This window comes from Hippocampus bargibanti, linkage group LG04 (genome assembly GCF_051943395.1).
Source record: "Hippocampus bargibanti isolate YZ-2025 linkage group LG04, ASM5194339v1, whole genome shotgun sequence".
Lineage (NCBI taxonomy): Eukaryota > Metazoa > Chordata > Actinopteri > Syngnathiformes > Syngnathidae > Hippocampus > Hippocampus bargibanti.
Window position 1 is genome coordinate 24848479 of NC_142737.1, and position 19158 is coordinate 24867636.

General features: G+C 43.3%; 1 protein-coding gene across 1 annotated transcript in view; it reads left to right on the top strand.

Moving 5' to 3' along the window:
* The first annotated feature begins 2249 nt into the window (after positions 1–2249).
* kat6a (K(lysine) acetyltransferase 6A) overlaps positions 2250–19158 on the top strand; it is a 47546-nt gene continuing 30637 nt past the window's right edge. Inside the window, exons 1-2 of the mRNA XM_088994828.1 lie at positions 2250–2459; positions 3728–5033. Of these exons, the coding sequence (XP_088850954.1) occupies positions 4371–5033 (663 nt within the window). The 5' untranslated portion in view covers positions 2250–2459; positions 3728–4370. The remainder of the gene's footprint in view (positions 2460–3727; positions 5034–19158) is intronic.

Here is a 19158-nt window from a genome sequence, read left to right on the forward strand (position 1 = left end):
ATCAGACAAATTCAAAGAAACATTTCTTTCAATCGGCACCCTAAAGAAACAATTGCCACTCTTTGAAACATCAAAATATTATCTGTTTTTCCTTACTTAATTTGAATGAAAACTGAAAATGATCTATCCAGATCATTCGGCGGAAACAACATGACCCCGCCGCCCACATTTGCCATCTTGAGTGGGCTTTTGTGTTGTATATTGTTGGCCAGTTTGTGCTGTGGATCATGGCGTCTCCCATTATTTATTCATGGCTGCAAAGAGATGGTGTAGGCTTTTCCTGAGGATTGTCCATCTGGTAGCTGACCCACTGTACACACGAATGAAAGAAATTCGAGTAGATTCCCATGTTATTTATCTGTATGATAACCCATGTACTAACTATGAGTGCCTTGTTATTGCAAACGTGATTTATCCGTCTCTCAAGAAGCACTGCGGTCTATAGCAGATAAACAGCGATTAAACCGCGGCCATGACACTATAATCAACCCAGAACAGCTCAGCCGCTCACAAGATACCTCCAGCTTGGGAAAACTTGTGTCTAATTGCTCCCCATCAGAGACTCTACATTACATCTCAGAGGACTGCCGTGCACTCAGATTTACTCAAAAGCCGCAGTTGATTTAATTTTCACCTGGTGGGGGAGCTTCATCAGCTGTAGGTAATTGAACAAGACTGCACTGAATTTCCAAATGCAAGTTGTTTTGATTTGATGTGAAAATCGTTTTTTTTTTCCTCAATGTCTTGTTTTGACTTGTTTGGCCATGTGGGATTTTAGTTATGATTAATATGACAGTGTTTCCTTTAATTAACATTTCTTGTTTTTATGTATTTCCTCATGTTTAATACGGTAATTAAGAGCTGACTTATCACACAGCGAACTCATCAATAGGCTCATTTAACATCCACCCATGTAATTTCTACAGTGCTTGTTACGGTCGTGGGTGAAGTGGAGCCTGTCCTAGCTTACTTTGCAAAACGGTTGGTCACACACTGGACTGGTTGCAAGCCGATTGCTCTGTGTTTGCTTTCAACATTTAGTTTGTAGCAGACATGCATATTCCATCTTGACGTCCCTGATCCACTGGTGAAAAGGATGCTTTGATTGTCTTTTCTTTCATCTAGAACTGCGTCATACAACAAAGAGGGTGCAGAAAGTGTTTAAGATTGAATGACTGTGTTTTTTGTGTTGTGTCAGATTATTTATTTTGTTTTATTTTTACTTCAAGATGGCACCGCGAGAGTGGCTGCCTTTACAGCAACGTGGAATATTTGTTTTTCTTTCATAACTGTGCTTCTGTGAAATGTAAATTTCTCCACTGCATGACTAATAAAGGCTCATCCAATTCAATCCAAATCATCGAAGATACTATTTTCTGTTACTCATAATTTCAGATTTTTTTTAAATAGCTCAATTTCTTGTTTTATAATATTCACCTCATGCGTGATTCTGGGAATGTCGATATAAAAACACTCCTCAGCATGGTGATTATATGCAAACCGTGTTATTGTTATTCTCCATTTAATTTTATACCACTCATTTTAGTGCATTGAAGGAAATTTTAAACCCATACAGGACTGTACTGTTGGAGACTTGTTTTGGACATCTTGTATGTGATTATGAATGATCTAAAGCACACATTTATGATTACATTTATTAAAGTGTCCCTGAGAGCTTTGAAAGGCGCTTCAAATGCAATGTATTATTATTATTATTTTCATTATTATTATTATTATTATTATTATTATTATTATTATTATTATTATTATTATTATTATTATAATTACACAAAACAGTTTGTCATTAAAACAGTTAACGACATTGTTTCTTTGTGGAAACGCCACATTTTGTTGGCCATTTGAAACTACTGTATACATCAGTGGAGTACAGTCCACTTCATGTCATGCGTTTCCACGACGTGAAACATCATCGGTAACTGTTATGATCGGGATCGTTTCTGGATTGAATGTAAATGGTCTTTACCCTCGAACGTGAAACGTGTAGTTATTGGCTTTGATTTGGCCCTCACCCCCTGCAGCAACTAAGACAAATGCAGACCTTCCCTTGAATCATCTCCTGCGCGGCTGTGGCACAAGAGAGACTGAGATTACCTCAACGATCCCCCCCTCTACCACCACCACCATCCATCTGTCCCTTTCTTCCATTTCACGTGCCCAGGCAATATCCGTAACCCTCTCATAGCAACAGCGCGCCACTGCCCCCACCGTCTTGCTGTGAATGTTCCTTCCCCTGGATGTTCGCCTCGCACCATGCAGACGGTCCCTTGGCCCAGCCTGACGGTTCAGCGTTACCCCTCCCCCACCGCCGTGCTCCGTTTCACTCAAAGATGGCGTCGGCTCGAAAGCCTCTGGTCTCTGGCTGCATTTTTAGGCTTGTTGTTGTCTCCGTTTTGCGCGGTTTTGGGACCGTTCCTGGGTCGTATCGAATCGGAATTCCGGTGAGTAGCACTAAAAGCGAGACGGAGGTTCTCAGCGCTCTTTTGTAAACATCGTATCTCGATCGGAGCTTCGCCCCCCTTTCAACACCCCCTGCAAACCCGAACTGGAGCTCGGGCTTTTCGGGGGGAACCTCAGCCAAAGACGCAGAGAGGGCTACGGAGGGCTGCTAAGCACTGAGTAGGGTGGGTGGGGGAGGAACAGCGAGGGGAGCCGAGGCCTAGCCGCTCAGCTCCAGCGGCCTTGTCTTCACCGCACCACAGCCTGGCGGAGTGTTACGTGGGAGGGAGGCTGGTGGAGGCGGTGTAGGGCGGATGTCACCGAGGTGTGGATCGCTCGGAGGGACTCGACCCGTCGAAGCGGTCAATGGATCTTGTCCCGCTGCGAAGCTTGAGAACCGCGGGTGCCTCCACGTTGACTGGCGCATGTTTGGCTGTGGTACCTTAATTCCTGCACTTGCCCGCTAGCTGATATGGCCGTCAGCGAGTTGCATTGTGCCCAATACAAGGCCGCGATCTTTCGTTAATCAGAAATTGACATTCAAATTGAGATAATCGGCCTTGGATGTTGCGATGCTGTCGTTGTGGTTGGAGATGAATGAGACGGCGTGTTTGGGACAGGCGTTCTTGCTAGCCTCGCGTTTGTCAATGTTTACGTTTTGGCTTGACGACTAGCGGTAGGAACACAGTTGTAACGTTAGCGCTCGCTAGCTGTTCACGTTAGCTTGCTAAACAAGAGCATTTAGCGGGAAGACGTGTTGATACACACTTGGCTGCTTCTTGGACGAGTGAGAGTAAACAAAACGGGAGACATTTGAGCATCGCGGGCCAACTGACCAAGCTTTCATTTTGATTGTGGTCTCTCGGTTAGTGTTTACAAACGAGTGTTTTGACTGCCTTGTACTGACGTTAACCTGGAAGATTGTCAACTTTATACTGTACTTTTAATTATTACATACTGAAGCTTTTTATTCTTTACACATACAAGTTGCCATGCATATATTCTGTGTTTAGCAGTTGTTAATGAATGTGTTGGTATTGTTAAACCTGGGAACATTTTGAATAATTGATGATGGGGTTTTAGCTTTCCGAAATGTACTGGCCATGTTCCTCAAAATTATTGTCAGTGGTGCAAGCAAGACTTTGTTTATATACTTTGTGCACCACTGCATTATTTTCGTTCTGTGGGTTACCTGCATGTCATCTGAACCGATGCTTCATCAAGATGAAATTTTAAATACACGCTTTGTCTTTCTACTTCTTTTATACAGGGTGGTGCTGCTGAAGTGCAATAGACATGAGGTTGATCAGCCCCATACACTCCGTCCTGGTGTTGAGGATCACAGACTGTTGGAGTTGAAAAAGACAGTACATGAAAAAAAGGATAAGTGATGGCGCGGGACCGTGGAGGCATGGAATTTTGAAGAGACCAATACAGACTTCTGTTACTCCTTTCTTGGAGAACATGGACACCTTTTCCAACTCAGATTGACAATGTGCTTACTTTACCAGTAACTTTAAAGTTACTTGTTTTTTTTCATCTACTCAGACTTATCGTATTATTATTTTTCTACTTCGTCAGTTTATGTTGAAGAAAACTGTTCCGACATTAATCTGCCCTGTTACTGACGTGTGTGGGCCTGATTTTACTGGCAAGAGAACTTGGTTTTGAGTGTTGTGCTATGGTCAGCTCCTTGCTACCGTGTTGTTCATACTCGGCTTCAGAAGGAGTCTCTGTGCGGCCTCGAGACAAGGGATAGTAAGCGGAGGAGAAAAAAGTACCAGAAGCAAGGGAGGGGGGGGCGGCGCTTCGGCGCAGGCCAGGTGTCTGTCTGTGGTCTGTAGTTGACATTTTCCTTTTGTTTGGTGGTTGTGGGAAGGTCGAGGGCCGCCGCGCCCTGATAGACTGCAGTTATGGTGAAATTGGCCAACCCCACATACACCCAATGGCTACTGGAGGCCATCAAGAAGGTCAAGAAACAGAAGCAGCGACCATCTGAGGAACGTATTTGCAATGCTGTCTCTATGTCACATGGCCTGGACCGTAAGACTATTCTGGAACAGTTAGAACTCAGTGTCAAAGATGGGACCATCCTGAAGGTTACCAACAAAGGTCTCAACTCTTACAAGGATCCTGACAACCCCGGACGCTTGGCTCTTCCCAAGCCCAAAGGGAGCAGCAATTCTGGAGTTGGAGGTTGCAGCAGCAGTGGCAGTAGCGGTAGCTTCCAAAGCCATTTGGGAAAGAGGCCTGGACTTGACTGGAACAAGTTGATCAAGCGGGCACTGGAGGGCCTCCACGAGCCAGGTGGCTCCTGCTTGAAAAACATTGAGCGCTTTCTTAAGTGCCAGGCCGATGTGGCAGCCTATCTGTCAGGCAGCGGCTCCATGGGGCCTGGCATCTTCCACCAGCAGCTCAGGGTGGCCCTCAAAAGAGCGGTGGCCCATGGACGTGTGGCAAAGCAGGGTCCACTGTTTCAGTTCATCAGCCGCAGCAGTTCCCACCATGATGGCACTGGGACGGTATCCCTGGAATCACTGCCCCCTGTCCGCCTGCTGCCTCATGAGAAGGATAAGGTAAGAATGCAATTGTTATGTACAGCTGAAACACATTCGTAGACACAAAAACACTGTGACATTCATTGTGCAAATTACCTCTTCAACACCGAGTTCAGGGTTAAACACTGTGCATTTCTACTTATGCTTGGCACTGGACTTTGTTACCTGGTAATTGTTGCTGCAGTTTGTTGAGGCAATATGAATGCCAGCTAAATAAGCACAAAGTTTGTCAATGTGTTAGCTATGGTGCTTTCACACGGTTGAAGGTTGTTGCTACTTTGTTAGACGTCTGGTGGGTCAGTTGTGAGGAGAGGTCAGCAGTGGGAGGAAGTGACATGGCCCCCAGCCACTATGGACCGTCTGCTGCTCTACATTCCCTCTGGACATGGAAGGAGCCAAGAGAACTGGAGGAACACCAATGAGCAAACGAGAACAGAGAATTGCACAGTGGTGCCATATGAGTCCCTGTGATACAAACCACAAAGCTCTGAAAGAGAGCGGGGCAGAGACATTGAGTGAGAAGAAAGCAAGCGGGGCAGAATAAGTTGGAGAGCGCGGGAGAGGCAGACATGCAGGCGACAGAGGAGAGAGGGAACACACCCACTTTTGTAACCTGATCAGAGAGACGGAGGGAGCAGGCGGTTACTAACCTCTGCTTCCAAGGGCCAGAGGACATGTCCACACAAATGTCCGGACAAGAAATAAAAACGTAAAAAAATACTTTAACAAATCAGCACTTAAACAAACTTTGGCAGAGTGTACCGGTACACAATTTCTCCCCCCCAACTAAGTTTGTGGTCTGCCAACCTGTTAACCAATTCAGACAGTAGATCATGGAGGAGTTGGTCTGCGCCATGCTGTTGTTTTGACTGGCTCCCGACTTCATCTTTGTGGGTGTGTACATGCTTTTGTGCTCAGCTTACTTGAAGGTTGCATGCAGGTGCAAGAAAAGATTAGACAGGAAATCAGGATACACTCATATTGGGATCTGTATTCCACAGTGACATGCTTGTCTGTGCATCTTGCACCACTGAAGATGACCGCAGATCAACTTTCGACTCTGACTCTGCTAATGAGTACTATAATGCCCCACTTCATACCATACAAAAAGCACTACTCAATCAACATTTTCAAGGATTAAAAAAAACATTCTTTATTCAGAGGTTTGTAGAGGGAAATATCTGTGATCATCATTCCACATGTTGGCAAGAATTGAGGATTCTCTTATGTTGTCTGGATTTTTAAGTGCCTCTTCTTCTTCCTATTGGTCTTGTTTTGAATTTGCTCTGTTATTGATGTTCTGTAGCCACAAAGGGACATAAGTCTTCTTGTGCCGGTCCCAAGCCCGGATAAAAACAGAGGGTTGTGTCAGCAAGGGCATCCGACGTAAAAGCTTGGCCAAAACAAACATGCGGATCAAACCTCTAAAAATGAAGGACACTGATGGCTGTGGCGACCCTTGAAGGGAAAAGCCGAAAGGAAAAGATTGATGCATGAGTGTGTGACTTTCTGTGATGTATATTACCATATTTTCTGGTGTATAAGGTGCACCCAAAAGCCTTGATTTTCTTCAAAAGATCACCCTGTACATTATTCGCTGGTGCGCCTTATATGCGAAGTAAAATTGAGTAACAACAGGTTATTGTCAATATCGCAATTATTGTCAACAGCCACCGACACCATTTACCCCTGTAGAAGATGTACTGCGCGACCCCAGCCTCTACTGTAGCGCCATATAATGTGGTGTGCCCTATATTTGGGAAAAAAGGTATATATTTGTATAATACATTTGGAAAATCTTTTTCATTCATTGAAGGTGCGCCTAATAATCTGGTGCGCTTTATATATGGAAACACTTAAAATACACAATTCATTAGGGAGACACCTTATACTCCTTTGTGCCTTATAGACCGGAAAATACGGTACATTTTAGATTTATTTTTACCTATTATGTTAGGCAGCATTAGGTGACTGCTGTAGAGCTGTTTGCCATGGCCGCAGGCAACTGCATGATCGCCCTCCGGTTTTCATAGCTTTCCAGTGGTGCATCATTGCCTGCATGATGGCCTTCACTTATGATTTCTCAAGGAGAAGAGGGGAAAGAGCCACTAAGTGATGTTGGGCAAGGGGAAAAATCAAAACAAATTGCCGAGAACCAGCTCTGACCCCATTTGTGAGATCTGCGTACTCAATTCTCTTATGTTTGTGTCAGAGTGCACCATTCAACGAGATCCCATACCCGTCTGTCTGTCCCACTACCCCCACCATCCTAATAGGGTGCCATTGCCAGGTCATGAAGGGGGGTTGGACAGGGATCGAAGTCAACTAGGGGTCATAGAAAAATAGACTCCAAACCTCATGAGCACCCGTTAGCAGTTTGAAGCTTTGGCCATTAGGTTGGATGGGCTTTGACGTGGAGCCTTTGTGCGTGGAGCTGTGTGATTACATAGTTCTGTGCGTGATGTTCATCCCATCATAATAGGCAAGACCGATCTCCCTGACCTGCGATTGCCCTCTTGCCAACAGCTGGAGTGGGGTGAACCAGAGTTCTCGATGTTGACGTGGCGTGTCATAGTGAGGACGTGTGAAAAAGCCACTTGCGCGCACACATATGCAGCGAATACCCTCCAAAATGTGCCGCTGACCATGTAACCGGATTGTCAGTTTCATTGGCTCTGCAGCTTATGTTTTGTTTTGGTTGTTGGTGGTGAGAAAGGAGCTAAATGAAACCGCATTATTTATTATGAACCCTAATTGATAAATTGCATCATCAATTATATCATTAAAAAACCCACCCGTGCTGCTCCTTATCTGTATCTGATGCCATGTACGCATGCCATGTACGCATGACACCTACTTGCTGAAGGCTAAGACATCATTAACCATGTTTGACTTGATCCACAGCACCCCTCAGACATTGATTATATGCCTTAAATGCCTCCTGACTCTCGGTTGTTTTTCTTCTCTTTCATTTGAGAGTAGTGAGTGCATTTGTTCGGAGGATGGAACCATTTACTTGGTTGAATTCACAACACATGCTTGTTGGGAAGATGTATTATTTGGGTGCCAAGAAAATACCTTCATCATGTGTATTGTTGTCCCTACAAGTAGATAAAAAAATCCAAGGGAAACTAAAGCCTTGTGAAGCTTTTTTTTCCAACTGCCATCATGTTTGACATTTTTTTCATTTTGCGCAATATCAAATTTCTTACCACTTACCATAAAAGATGCTTTTTGGTGTTTGTTTACATTACATCTTATAGGCTAAAACTCAAACATTACAAAACCGGCAGGCTTACATATAAAACTACTTATTCTCTTTTTTTTGTACAGATAACAGTGTAGTCAAATACCCCAATTAATACAGAGCCGTAGGAACAATACAAATACTTTCTCTACCATGTCAAATCAATATACACAACTAGTGTTCTCCTTACTAAGATGTATTCATTCAGTTCAGGTGAGAAAGTTGATTTTTTTTTCCCAGTTTACTTTTTATTCAACATTTTCATGGTGTATATCAGTTTACATGTCACAATATGCATCCATTCATTTTTCAAATGACAGTGTTGTCACAATACCAAAAGTGTTGACTTTGACATGAAATCCTGCAGAATATTTGTAATTGCACATATACGCATGGTTGAAATAGATAAGCATGCAGCCTTCTTCACTGAATGCACTTGAGCGGGTATGTTGCGCGCTGAACGTCAGTGAGAGCCGTATTGAACCATGGTTTATCGGTAATAGTTATTGTTTAATTTAAAATGGTCCTAATCTCAGATTTGAACCTCAAGTATATGTTCTCTGATTTGTGAGATCAGATATTTTGGGGTGATATGGCCCAAAGCACCAGTTTCCATCCAAAATGTTACCCTACTGGTCTGTGATCCATCTATTTTCCTCCCTGTATCCAAAGTTGGGCTGCAGCTTTAGAGAGGAAGAGAGGGAACTCTGGGCTTCTCTCTCTTCCGGTTAGATCCTGAGGGTTTCCCAGCTCAGCTTGGTAACATAGTCTCCCCAGCATCTCCTGGGTCGTCCGCGCGTCTCATGCCAGTGGAACATGCCCGGAACAGGGAGGCGTCTAAGATGCATTCTAATCAGATGCCCGGGCCACCCCACCTGGCTCCATTTGATGTGAAGGAGAAGCTGCTCAACTATGAGCCTTTGCCACATGACCAAGCTTCTTACCTTATCTTAAAGGGTGAGCCTGTTTGCCCTGTGGAGAAAACTCATTTTGGCGGCTTTCACCTGGGATCTCATTCTTTCGGTCATGACCCATAGGTTGTAACCATAGATATGGGTTGAAACATAGATCGACCAATAAATTGAGAGTTATGCCCTTTGTCTCAGCTCCTTCTTTACTATGTTAGACAGATACAAAGTTTATGTCTCAAAATGGCGCTCTGAGAACATCGTGGTTGACATGGCAGGGATCTATTGATCACTTGTTCCGTGCCGTCTTGGTCTAGAGAGTTGTGGATTTGATCTATAATGGACAAACGACACCATTTTTTGTTTCCTAACTGACATCAGAAAAACGTTTTATAGCATATAAAATACCCACAACACGCAGGCCGATATTTTTAGTTAAATGCAAAACTGACCTAAAATATCCAAAAACTGCAACAAATCAGCTCGAAACTGGGGATTTTCAGAAAGTCCCGCCCCCAGTTCGTGACGTCACGCCAGGTTGTCTTGCCTTCCTCAAGAAACAAAACAATGGGGTCACGGAGTTCAGATTCAGAGACGATGCTTTCTTGTTACTCATCCAGATATGAATATGCTTTCCTCTTCAGAACTATTTGTAGTTCTGAAGAGGAAAGCATAAATGTTTGCAATTGATTCAAGGAGTACTCCCTTATAAATTCGAGCTGTCACTGCAATGTAACGTCCCAGAAAATGCACAAAATAGTGCCCAAGCTCCGTTGGAAATGGGCTGATTTGTCTGCTAGGAATTTGTGTCAGCGAGTATCAAATAGTAGTTTTGATGCAACACACAATGATTCACCATCACGTTATTTATGTGTTTTCTTTCTAATTTCGCCATCAACACGGATCAACAGGAAGTTTTCAGACCAAACAAAGTACCGCAAAATGCATTGTGTGTCGCTTTCTCAGTCAGTGATGATACCTACCGTGACATCATGGGAGGTATCGTCACCAACTAAAAAACAAGACTTCCTGAATATTCAGCGCGAGTCATAACACGTACATATAGCTATATGTGGTGGAATCTAAAAATAAAAATATGCTCAGTAGAAGTCATTTGGAGTGATTTGACAAATTATGGACATGACTTGTCCGGAGGCGTCGGTTGTCTTTTAAATGTATTTGAGCTACTGAACCCTGAGAAAGATTATTCTGCATCATCATTTGGTAAAAAAAGGAAACTTTTGAGGTGCTTTGAGTACCTAAGGTAGAAAAGTGCTGTACAAGTGAACGCCCTTTTTTCGATCCAACTGAAAGGTGCGAACAACAAGATGAAGAGGATGGTTGAAATACTCATCTTCATTGAACCAAGAAATGTATTGGTCCATTCACATATCAAATGTATTGTATCAATGTCATCATTCAGCTCCTCATCACCAAAAAGCTAGTTAAAAATGTTGAACAGTTGGCCATTTAATTTTGGTCTTCATTTAGAAAAGGTCAAACCGAGTCCTGTAGCATTTCCTGTGAAGGATGATTTTCATACATTTCATACATTTCCAACAATCCATTGCGCAAAACAGGGAGTAGGTCACTTATCGTTTCAAGTGAAGGTTGGACACCGCCAAGGTTGCTCTTTGTGGTCGATTCTGTTCAGCGTTGAGTGGGTCCGTTTTGGTTGCCCTTGTATTGTATCTCTGCTTTTTGCAGATGATGAGGTACTGTTGGCTCCTTCAAGCAGTGCTCTCCAACTTTCGCTGGAGCATTTCGCAGCGGAGTGTCAAGTTTTTGAAATGAAGATCCGCACCTCCAAATCTAAAACAATGGTCATCAGTCAGAAAAGGGTGGAGTGTGCTTTCCGGGTCAGGGAGGAGATCTTGCCCCAAATGACGGAGTATCATGGGGTCTTGTTCACGAATGAGGGTCGAAGCGAGTGTGTGTGTGTGTGTCTCAGATGTTTGTACTTATTTTTTTTATTTGGCTGCAGCTCTGAAGCTGCCTCCGCATTAATATCAAAAATGGTTAAAAAGAGCACTTTGAAACTGCAAAGTGACAAATGTCAAGCAAAGTTAAATTGTACGTGGCTGCTTTAGTGATCCTGTAGACCTCACAGACAAATGAATCAGAACCAGAGGCAGATGGCTTGAAGTCTAATGAACCAACATTGTTTTGCGCCCAGGGGGAGCAGTTATCGCTCGCTCTATGACAAGTGTGACATGAATGACACTTGGCATGAAAAATGCAACTCTGTGGCCTTTCATAAGGGACTACTTCACCATCCACAAAATGGAGTCAATGTGGTACACAGCTGTGGAAATGATGTTGGAAAGTAGCCAGCCCGTTCCATTTAATGTGGTTATTTAGTTCTGTCTATGCCTGGATTTTTGAGGAAAAGAGTAGGGTTGGCAGTATCAATTAATTTTCGTCTTTTGATCACTCCATTGCTGAATAGAATTATCGGGTACAATTTTACTTTGCAGTTGCATTTATTACAAACCAATTTTTTTGCCAGATAATGTTTATTTACACATTTTAATTCTGGTATTATTAATACAGCAGCAGCGGCCCGGTAGTCGAGTTATTAGCACATACCTGTCAACCTCCATGGCTCCATGCCCTTACAAACTGTCATATTTTCCCTTACAAAATAATCGTGCACATATTTTTTTTTCAAACGTGTTTATTTATGTAGTTTTTCATGTTATATCGTACATGTTTCGTTATATCATTCTGTACATATTCTTAATAAATGATGAAATTACAAGTGTTGCTTAATTACTACAGTGTTCTCTATTGTATGCTATTGTATGATCGATATGTTTTCCAGACTTCTACGTTCTTTGTATCAAAATGCGTCTTTAAATCATGGAAACCGGAGGCAGCTACTTTCACGTCTTTTTTGCAAGCAACACAATACAAATATTCCACACCTTTCTTCGAAGGTTGTATCAATCCTTTGTATCGTCCTGACTTTTGCCTTGTTCACGTGTGATCGGAATGATTCAATGGGAAATTCCCAGGCGGCAGACGCATGCGCACAGTAGCATCAAACCTCTCGCTTGGTTTGTAACAAAAAACGATACAGAGATCGAGGCTACCGCTGCAAACTCGTTTGACTTGATTGATTTGCCGTTTCATGATAGTCGGTGCATACCGGATGGTACCCATAATGGACAAATTTGCGTTTTTCTGCACTGATTTTCTTGTACGTCGTATACGTCTTCAAATGCATAATAAACATACTTTTTACGTCAAAAACGTACAGGTTGACAGGTATGTTAGCACACCGGCTTCACAGTGCAGAGGTCGCCGGTTCGTGTCCCGCTTTGGCCTCCCTGTGTGTGTTTTCCCTGGGCCCGCGTGGGTTTTCTCCGGGTCCTCCAGTTTCCTCCCCCATTCCAAAAACATGCATGGCAGGCGGATTGAACACTCAAAAATTGTCCCTTGGTATGAGTGTGAGAGTGACTGTTGTTTGTCTTTGTGTGCCCTGCGATTGGCTGGCAACCAATTCAGAGAGTCCCCCGCCTTGTGCCCGAAGACGGCTGGGATAGGCTCCAGCCCCCCCCCCCCCCCCCCCCCCCCCCGACTCTAATGAGGAATATGCGGTACGGAAAATGGATGGATAATACAGTTGCTCACAAGTGCAAATAAAAAATGGACTAACAACCAGAAAGCAAAGGAAACAACAGCAAAAAAACAAGACAAATCAGCAGCAAATCAAAAATCACAAGCAAAAACCTAAACTAAAAGGTAATCGTAAATACAAATCAAAAAGACCAGAAAACAAAGAAAAGCATCAAATTTCCAAAACAAACAACTAAACAATCACACGCACACTCACACACACACACCATATTTTCTGGTGTATAAGGCGCACCACAAATGAATGGTGCATTTCAAAAGTTTTTCCATATATACAGTGCCTTGCAAAAGTATTTGGCCCCCTTGAATCCTGCAACCTTTCGCCACATTTCAGGCTTCAAACATCAATATCTGATTTTTTTTTTTACATTTTTTTGTCAAGAATCAACAACAAATGGGGCACAATCGTGAAGTGGAACAACATTCATTGGATAATTTAAACTTTTTTAACAAACAAAACTGCGGCCTGCAATATTATTCGGCCCTCTTGCGTTAATACTTTGTAGCGCCACCTTTTGCTCCAATTACAGCTGCAACTCGCTTGGGGTATGTTTCTATCCGTTTTGCACATCGAGAGACTTGCATTCTTGCCCATTCTTCCTTGCAAAACAGCTTCAGTGAGGTTGGATGGAGAGTGTTTGTAAACAGCAGTCTTCAGCTCTTTCCACAGATTATCAATTGGATTCAGGTCTGGACTTTGACTTGGCCATTCTAATACCTGGATACGTTTATTTTTTAACCTTTCCATTGTAGATTTGGCTTTATGTTTTGGATCATTGTCCTGTTGGAAGATAAATCTCCACCCCAGTCTCAGGTCTTGTGCAGATACCAACAGGTATTCTTCCAGAATGTTCCTGTATTTGGCTCCATCCATCCTCCCGTCAATTTTAACCATCTTCCCTGTCCCTGCTGAGGAAAAGCAGTCTCAAACCATGATGCTGCCACCACCATGTTTGACAGTGGGGATGGTGTGTTGAGGGTGATGGGCTGTGTTGCTTTTACGCCAAACATATCATTTTGCATGGTGGCCAAAAAGTTTCATCTGACCAGAGCACGTTCTTCCACATGTTTGGTGTGTCTTCCAGGTGGCTTGTGGCAAAATTTAAACGAGGCTTTTTATGGATATCTTTGAGAAGTGGCTTTCTTTTTGCCACTCTTCCATAAAGACCAGATTTGTGCAGTGTACGACTGATTGTTTTCCTATGGATAGACCCTCCCACCTCAGCTGTAGATCTCTGCAGTTCATCAAGCGTGATCATGGGCCTCTTGGATGCATCTCTGATCAGTTTTCTCCTTGTTTGAGGAGGAAGTTTGGAGCGGCGGCGCTTGGTAGATTTGCTGTGGTCTGATGCTCCTTCCATTTCAATACGATGGCTTGCACAGTGCTCTTGAGATCCTTAAAGCTTGGGGAAATCTTTTTGCATCCAAATCCGGCTTAAACTTCTCCACACCAGTATCTTATACCGGCCTGGTGTGTTCCTTGGTTTTCATGATGCTCTCTGCACTTCAAACAGAACCCTGAGACTATCACAGAGCAGGTGCATTTATAAGGAGACTTGGTTACACACAAGTAGATTCCTTTTAGCATCATCAGTCAGTTAGCACAACATTGGATCATTCAGAGACCCTCACTATACTTCTGGAGTTTGCTGCACTCTGAAAGTAAAGGGGCCGAATAATATTGCACGCCCCACTTATCAGTTGCTTATTTGTTAAAAAAAAGTTTAAATTATCCAATAAATGTTGTTCCACTTCACGATTGTGTCCCACTTGTTGATTCTTGACCAAAAAAATAAATTTCATCTCTTTATGTTTGAAGCCTGAGCGGCCCGGTAGTGGTTAGCACGTTCACAGTGCAGAGGTCGTGAGACCCAGTCCGGCCTCCCTGTTTGGAGTTTGCATGGTCTCCCCGGGCCCGCGTGGGGTTTCTCCGGGTCCTCCGGTTTCCTCTCACATTCCAAAAACACGGTATGCTGATTGAACACTAAGTTGTCCCTCGATATGAGTGTGAGAGTGACTGGTTGTTTGTCTTTGTGTGCCCTGCAATTGGCTGACAACCAATTCAGGGTGTCCCCTGCCTAGTGCCCGAAGACGGCTGTGATAGGCTCCAGCACCCCCCGCGACCCTAATGAGGAATAAGAGTTCCGGAAAATGAATGGATGGGTATATAGAAAGTAGAAAAAGTTAGTCTGGAGCCTTCTTTTGGAAAAACTATGGCACAGAAGCCAAAGAAGATGCAAACCACTCACCCTCTATCATATGAATAAGGGTTGTTCAAACGTATCTCTTAAATTGACGAAAAATGCTGATTTTTTTTCCCGACAGGTTCAAATAGTTTTTTTTTACCTCAAATGTCATTCAACCAGTTTTCTGGCAAAGTTTGTCTTAACTTTAACCCACCATTAAACTATCAAATCCTATTTTGAGTTGTATTTGTTGTTTCTCCTTGCACATTGTTTCCGGTAACAGTGATCAATGTGCTTGTGTTGTGGATGCAGCCACGAGAAAGAGGTGTGTGTTTGTTATAGGTTTTTGCTGAGATTCAGTCCCCATTTTAATGAGAACCTTGACTTGAGACAAGACAAGGACACAACAGCATTGGTTTCCTCTTTACTTGTTGTTGTTTGCCTCCATTGTTTCTGTTCTTTCCTATCTAAGTTCACTGTCCTCTCATTGGATAACAACCTCCAGTTGCATAAAGAGCAAACCAGGCCACCCCTATTTTGTGTTCTCTATACATACAGACAATGTGACAATGAAGTGGAGCCTCAAGAAGCTATTGGTGAGAACTTGAAAGTATGTTGATGATCCTTGAAATAAGCGTCGGCCACTAAGCTTGGCCCTGGATCCAATTTTTTTCCCAGCAAACCAATCTTCGGCTGTCATTATTTTTTGGAGGGGAGCAACTGCAGTTTTTCCATGTATTGGTTTTCTATTTTTAGTTTTTATTAATTGTGAAGAAATGAACACTGCCACAACCCCCTTTTTGGAAGGCGGTGGGAGCGAATTGACGTATCAAAAGCAGTAGTTGTCATTCGTCAACTAATCCAGTGGTGAGCCATCAGAGCCAGCAAGGCCTTCTCTGCTGGCCTAACATAATCAGACATCATTATCATAATTATAATAAAAGTCAATTTCATTAAACTATTTTTTATATATATATATATATATATATATATATATATATATATATATATATATATATATATATATATATATATATATAAAAAATCCTCGTCTCACCCACCATGGGTGGTGTCTGTCCCCATTTCAGCTCGGGTCCTCTACCAGAGGCCAGGAAGCTTGAGGGTTCTGCGCAGTATCCGTGCTGTTCCCAGCACTGCGCTTTTCTGGACCGAGATATCCGATGTTGTTCCCGGGATCTGTTGCAACCACTCGTCGAGTTTGGGGGTCACTGCCCCAAGTGCTCCGACCACCACAGGCACGACTGTCACCTTTACCTTCCAGGCTCTCTCCAGCTCCTCTCTGAGCCCTTGGTATTTCTCGATTTTCTCATGTTCCTTCTTTCTGATGTTCCCATCACTCGGGACCGCTACATCCACGACAACGGCTTTCCTTTCCCCTTTATCTATGACCACGATATCTGGTTGGTTGGCCATTACCATCTTGTCAGTCTGTATCTGGAAGTCCCACAGGATTTTTGCTCGGTCATTCTCCACCACCTTGAGAGGTGTTTCCCATTTTGACCTTGGGGTTTCCAGTCCATACTCCGCACAGATGTTTCGGTAGACTATGCCAGCCACCTGGTTATGGCGCTCCATGTAGGCTTTCCCTGCCAGCATCTTACACCCTGCAGTTACGTGTTGGATTGTCTCAGGTGCCTCTTTGCACAACCTACACCTTGGGTCTTGTCTGGTGTGGTATATCCCTGCCTCTATGGCTCTGGTGTTCAGGGCCTGCTCTTGGGCAGCCAGGATGAGTGCCTCTGTGCTGTCCTTTAGGCCAGCCCTCTCTAGCCACTGATAGGACTTCTTGAGATCAGCCACTTCTGCTATGGTTCGGTGGTACATCCCGTGTAGGGGCTTTTCCTCCCATGATTGTCCCTCTTCCAGCACCTCATCCTCTGTTCCCCATTGACTGAGACATTCTCTGAGTACATCATCCGTTGGAGCCTTCTCTTTGATGTATTCATGGAGCTTGGATGTTTCATCCTGGACAGTGGCTCTCACACTCACTAGTCCCCGGCCTCCTTCCTTACGGCTTGTGTACAGTCTCAGGGTGCTGGACTTGGGATGGAACCCTCCGTGCATGGTGAGGAGTTTTCGGGTCTTAACATCCGTGGTCTGATGTTAAGACCCGAAAACTCTTTTATATATATATATATATATATATATATATATATATATATATATATATATATATATATATATCATTATTCTACATACTGTTTTCTTGATGTTATATTATATCCATTTGGTTATGCTCCTTTCAGTGTTGTAGTTTTAGAATTCAGCTAGCTTGTGTCGCCAGGCTGTATGAAATCTGACCGACGCCTTCAGAATCAACAGTGAGGGCGTCTGTGCGCCGTACATGAACGGGCCATGTAGTTGATATATAGTTGCGATAGCCAATCAGATCACGAGTTGGCACAGTAAGGCCAGCTAGAGGGCCTCGCGTTGAACATGACATGTACGCGTCCTGTGATTGGATACTCACTTTACCTCAGCCCTCAGCGGAGGCAGCGCTATGCAAATCAACCAAGCTACAACAGATCAGACCCGGAAACTTTAGCAGAAAAACCAAGTATATCTACTCGCTTTTATAACCCACAATGGCTGAAGGAGAGGACAACTCGCTGTCGCATGTAGGCCTATTCTCAAGAACAAATGAAAAAGATTTGTTTACTTTTATTTTCAACAAATAGTTTGTTTTGTGAACGTCTTGTTGTTTTTCTTATATTAAACTGACATTTTGTAATTTAGCGTAAAATCTTGTTAAAGATTACATATTCTTGGTGGAATTAATAAAACTTTGTGGACAAATGATTTTAAATTTCCTTTTATTTTTAAGTGTTTGCAGTATCACGTAGAGTGACAAGTTCTAATCGCTGATGCAGATTTATTGATGTGTAATTGCTCCGGAAAATTGCCTGTGTTGTAGACGATTAAGATGATGCCACGCCCAGTACTGCGTGCGTGTGCTTTTGTAAATGATATCTCCAGCTGTTGTGTCATAAATTATGGTATTACCAGGGATATTTGTTCAAGTCGGACTCAGCAGGACTTCACTGAAGGCCGAGGTGTGAAATGCACGGACCGCCACTGAACTAATCGGATGTCATGTAAACTGCAGCATGTTGCACCAACAAGCAGCTGCTCTTATACAACTAGAATTAATTTACACCTAAATTATGTGAGTATTAAGTATGTACAAATTAATGAAAAAATTGTAAAGAAAAAAAATCAAATAATTATTGTTAAGACAACTCAAAATTTTTATCTGATGGGCCAGATATGACTGGATATCAATTGCCGACCACCGTCTTAAAAACTTGCATTGATGGCTTCTCAGATCTGATTGCCTGTTTGTGTTACTTAATACATATGTGCGGTACCTACGGCAACACTGGGATCATGTTTCAAGTCCAAGTCCACCATTTAATGTAACTCGCTAACTGGTGACAGCTGTTCGGAGTTCCATTTGGCTTGGATGGGCGCTCAGTTTGTCACTATCAAAGTCAAAGTCAGCTTTATTGTCAAATATGCTAATATGCATGACATACAGCACAGATGAAATACTATATATACACTATATATTGCTGAAATTGAATAAAGGACCACATTGCCTTACAAAAATCTTAGAATAGATATGGAATGTCAAATGCTGTCCAGTATCTGATTCTATAGGCCTGCTGTTTGTCATAATCGATGAGAAGGTTTCTTCAGCTGTCATCTGTACAAAAGTGAAGGTTTCGGACGTTTCGCCTCCTATCCAAGAGGCTTCGTCAGCGAACTAAAGTCTGACTGGTCGTATCGGCCCCATTTATATGTCCCTAATGTCCAGACATGGTGGCGGCGGACACAGCTATGATAGGTCCCTACTCTCAGGTTGGGGGGGCAGGGGACCCCTCCCTATGGCCCCACTGATTGTTACTACATTCCTGACTAACGACTGGCCTATTACCCCCACTCCCCCCGGTATCACCTCATCAGCATAACGACCCTCATCAGCATTATGATGAGGTGATACTGGGGGGAGTGGGGGTAATAGGCCAGTCGTTAGTCAGGAATGTAGTAACAATCAGTGGGGCCATAGGGAGGGGTCCCCTGCCCCCCCAACCTGAGAGTAGGGACCTATCATAGCTGTGTCCGCCGCCACCATGTCTGGA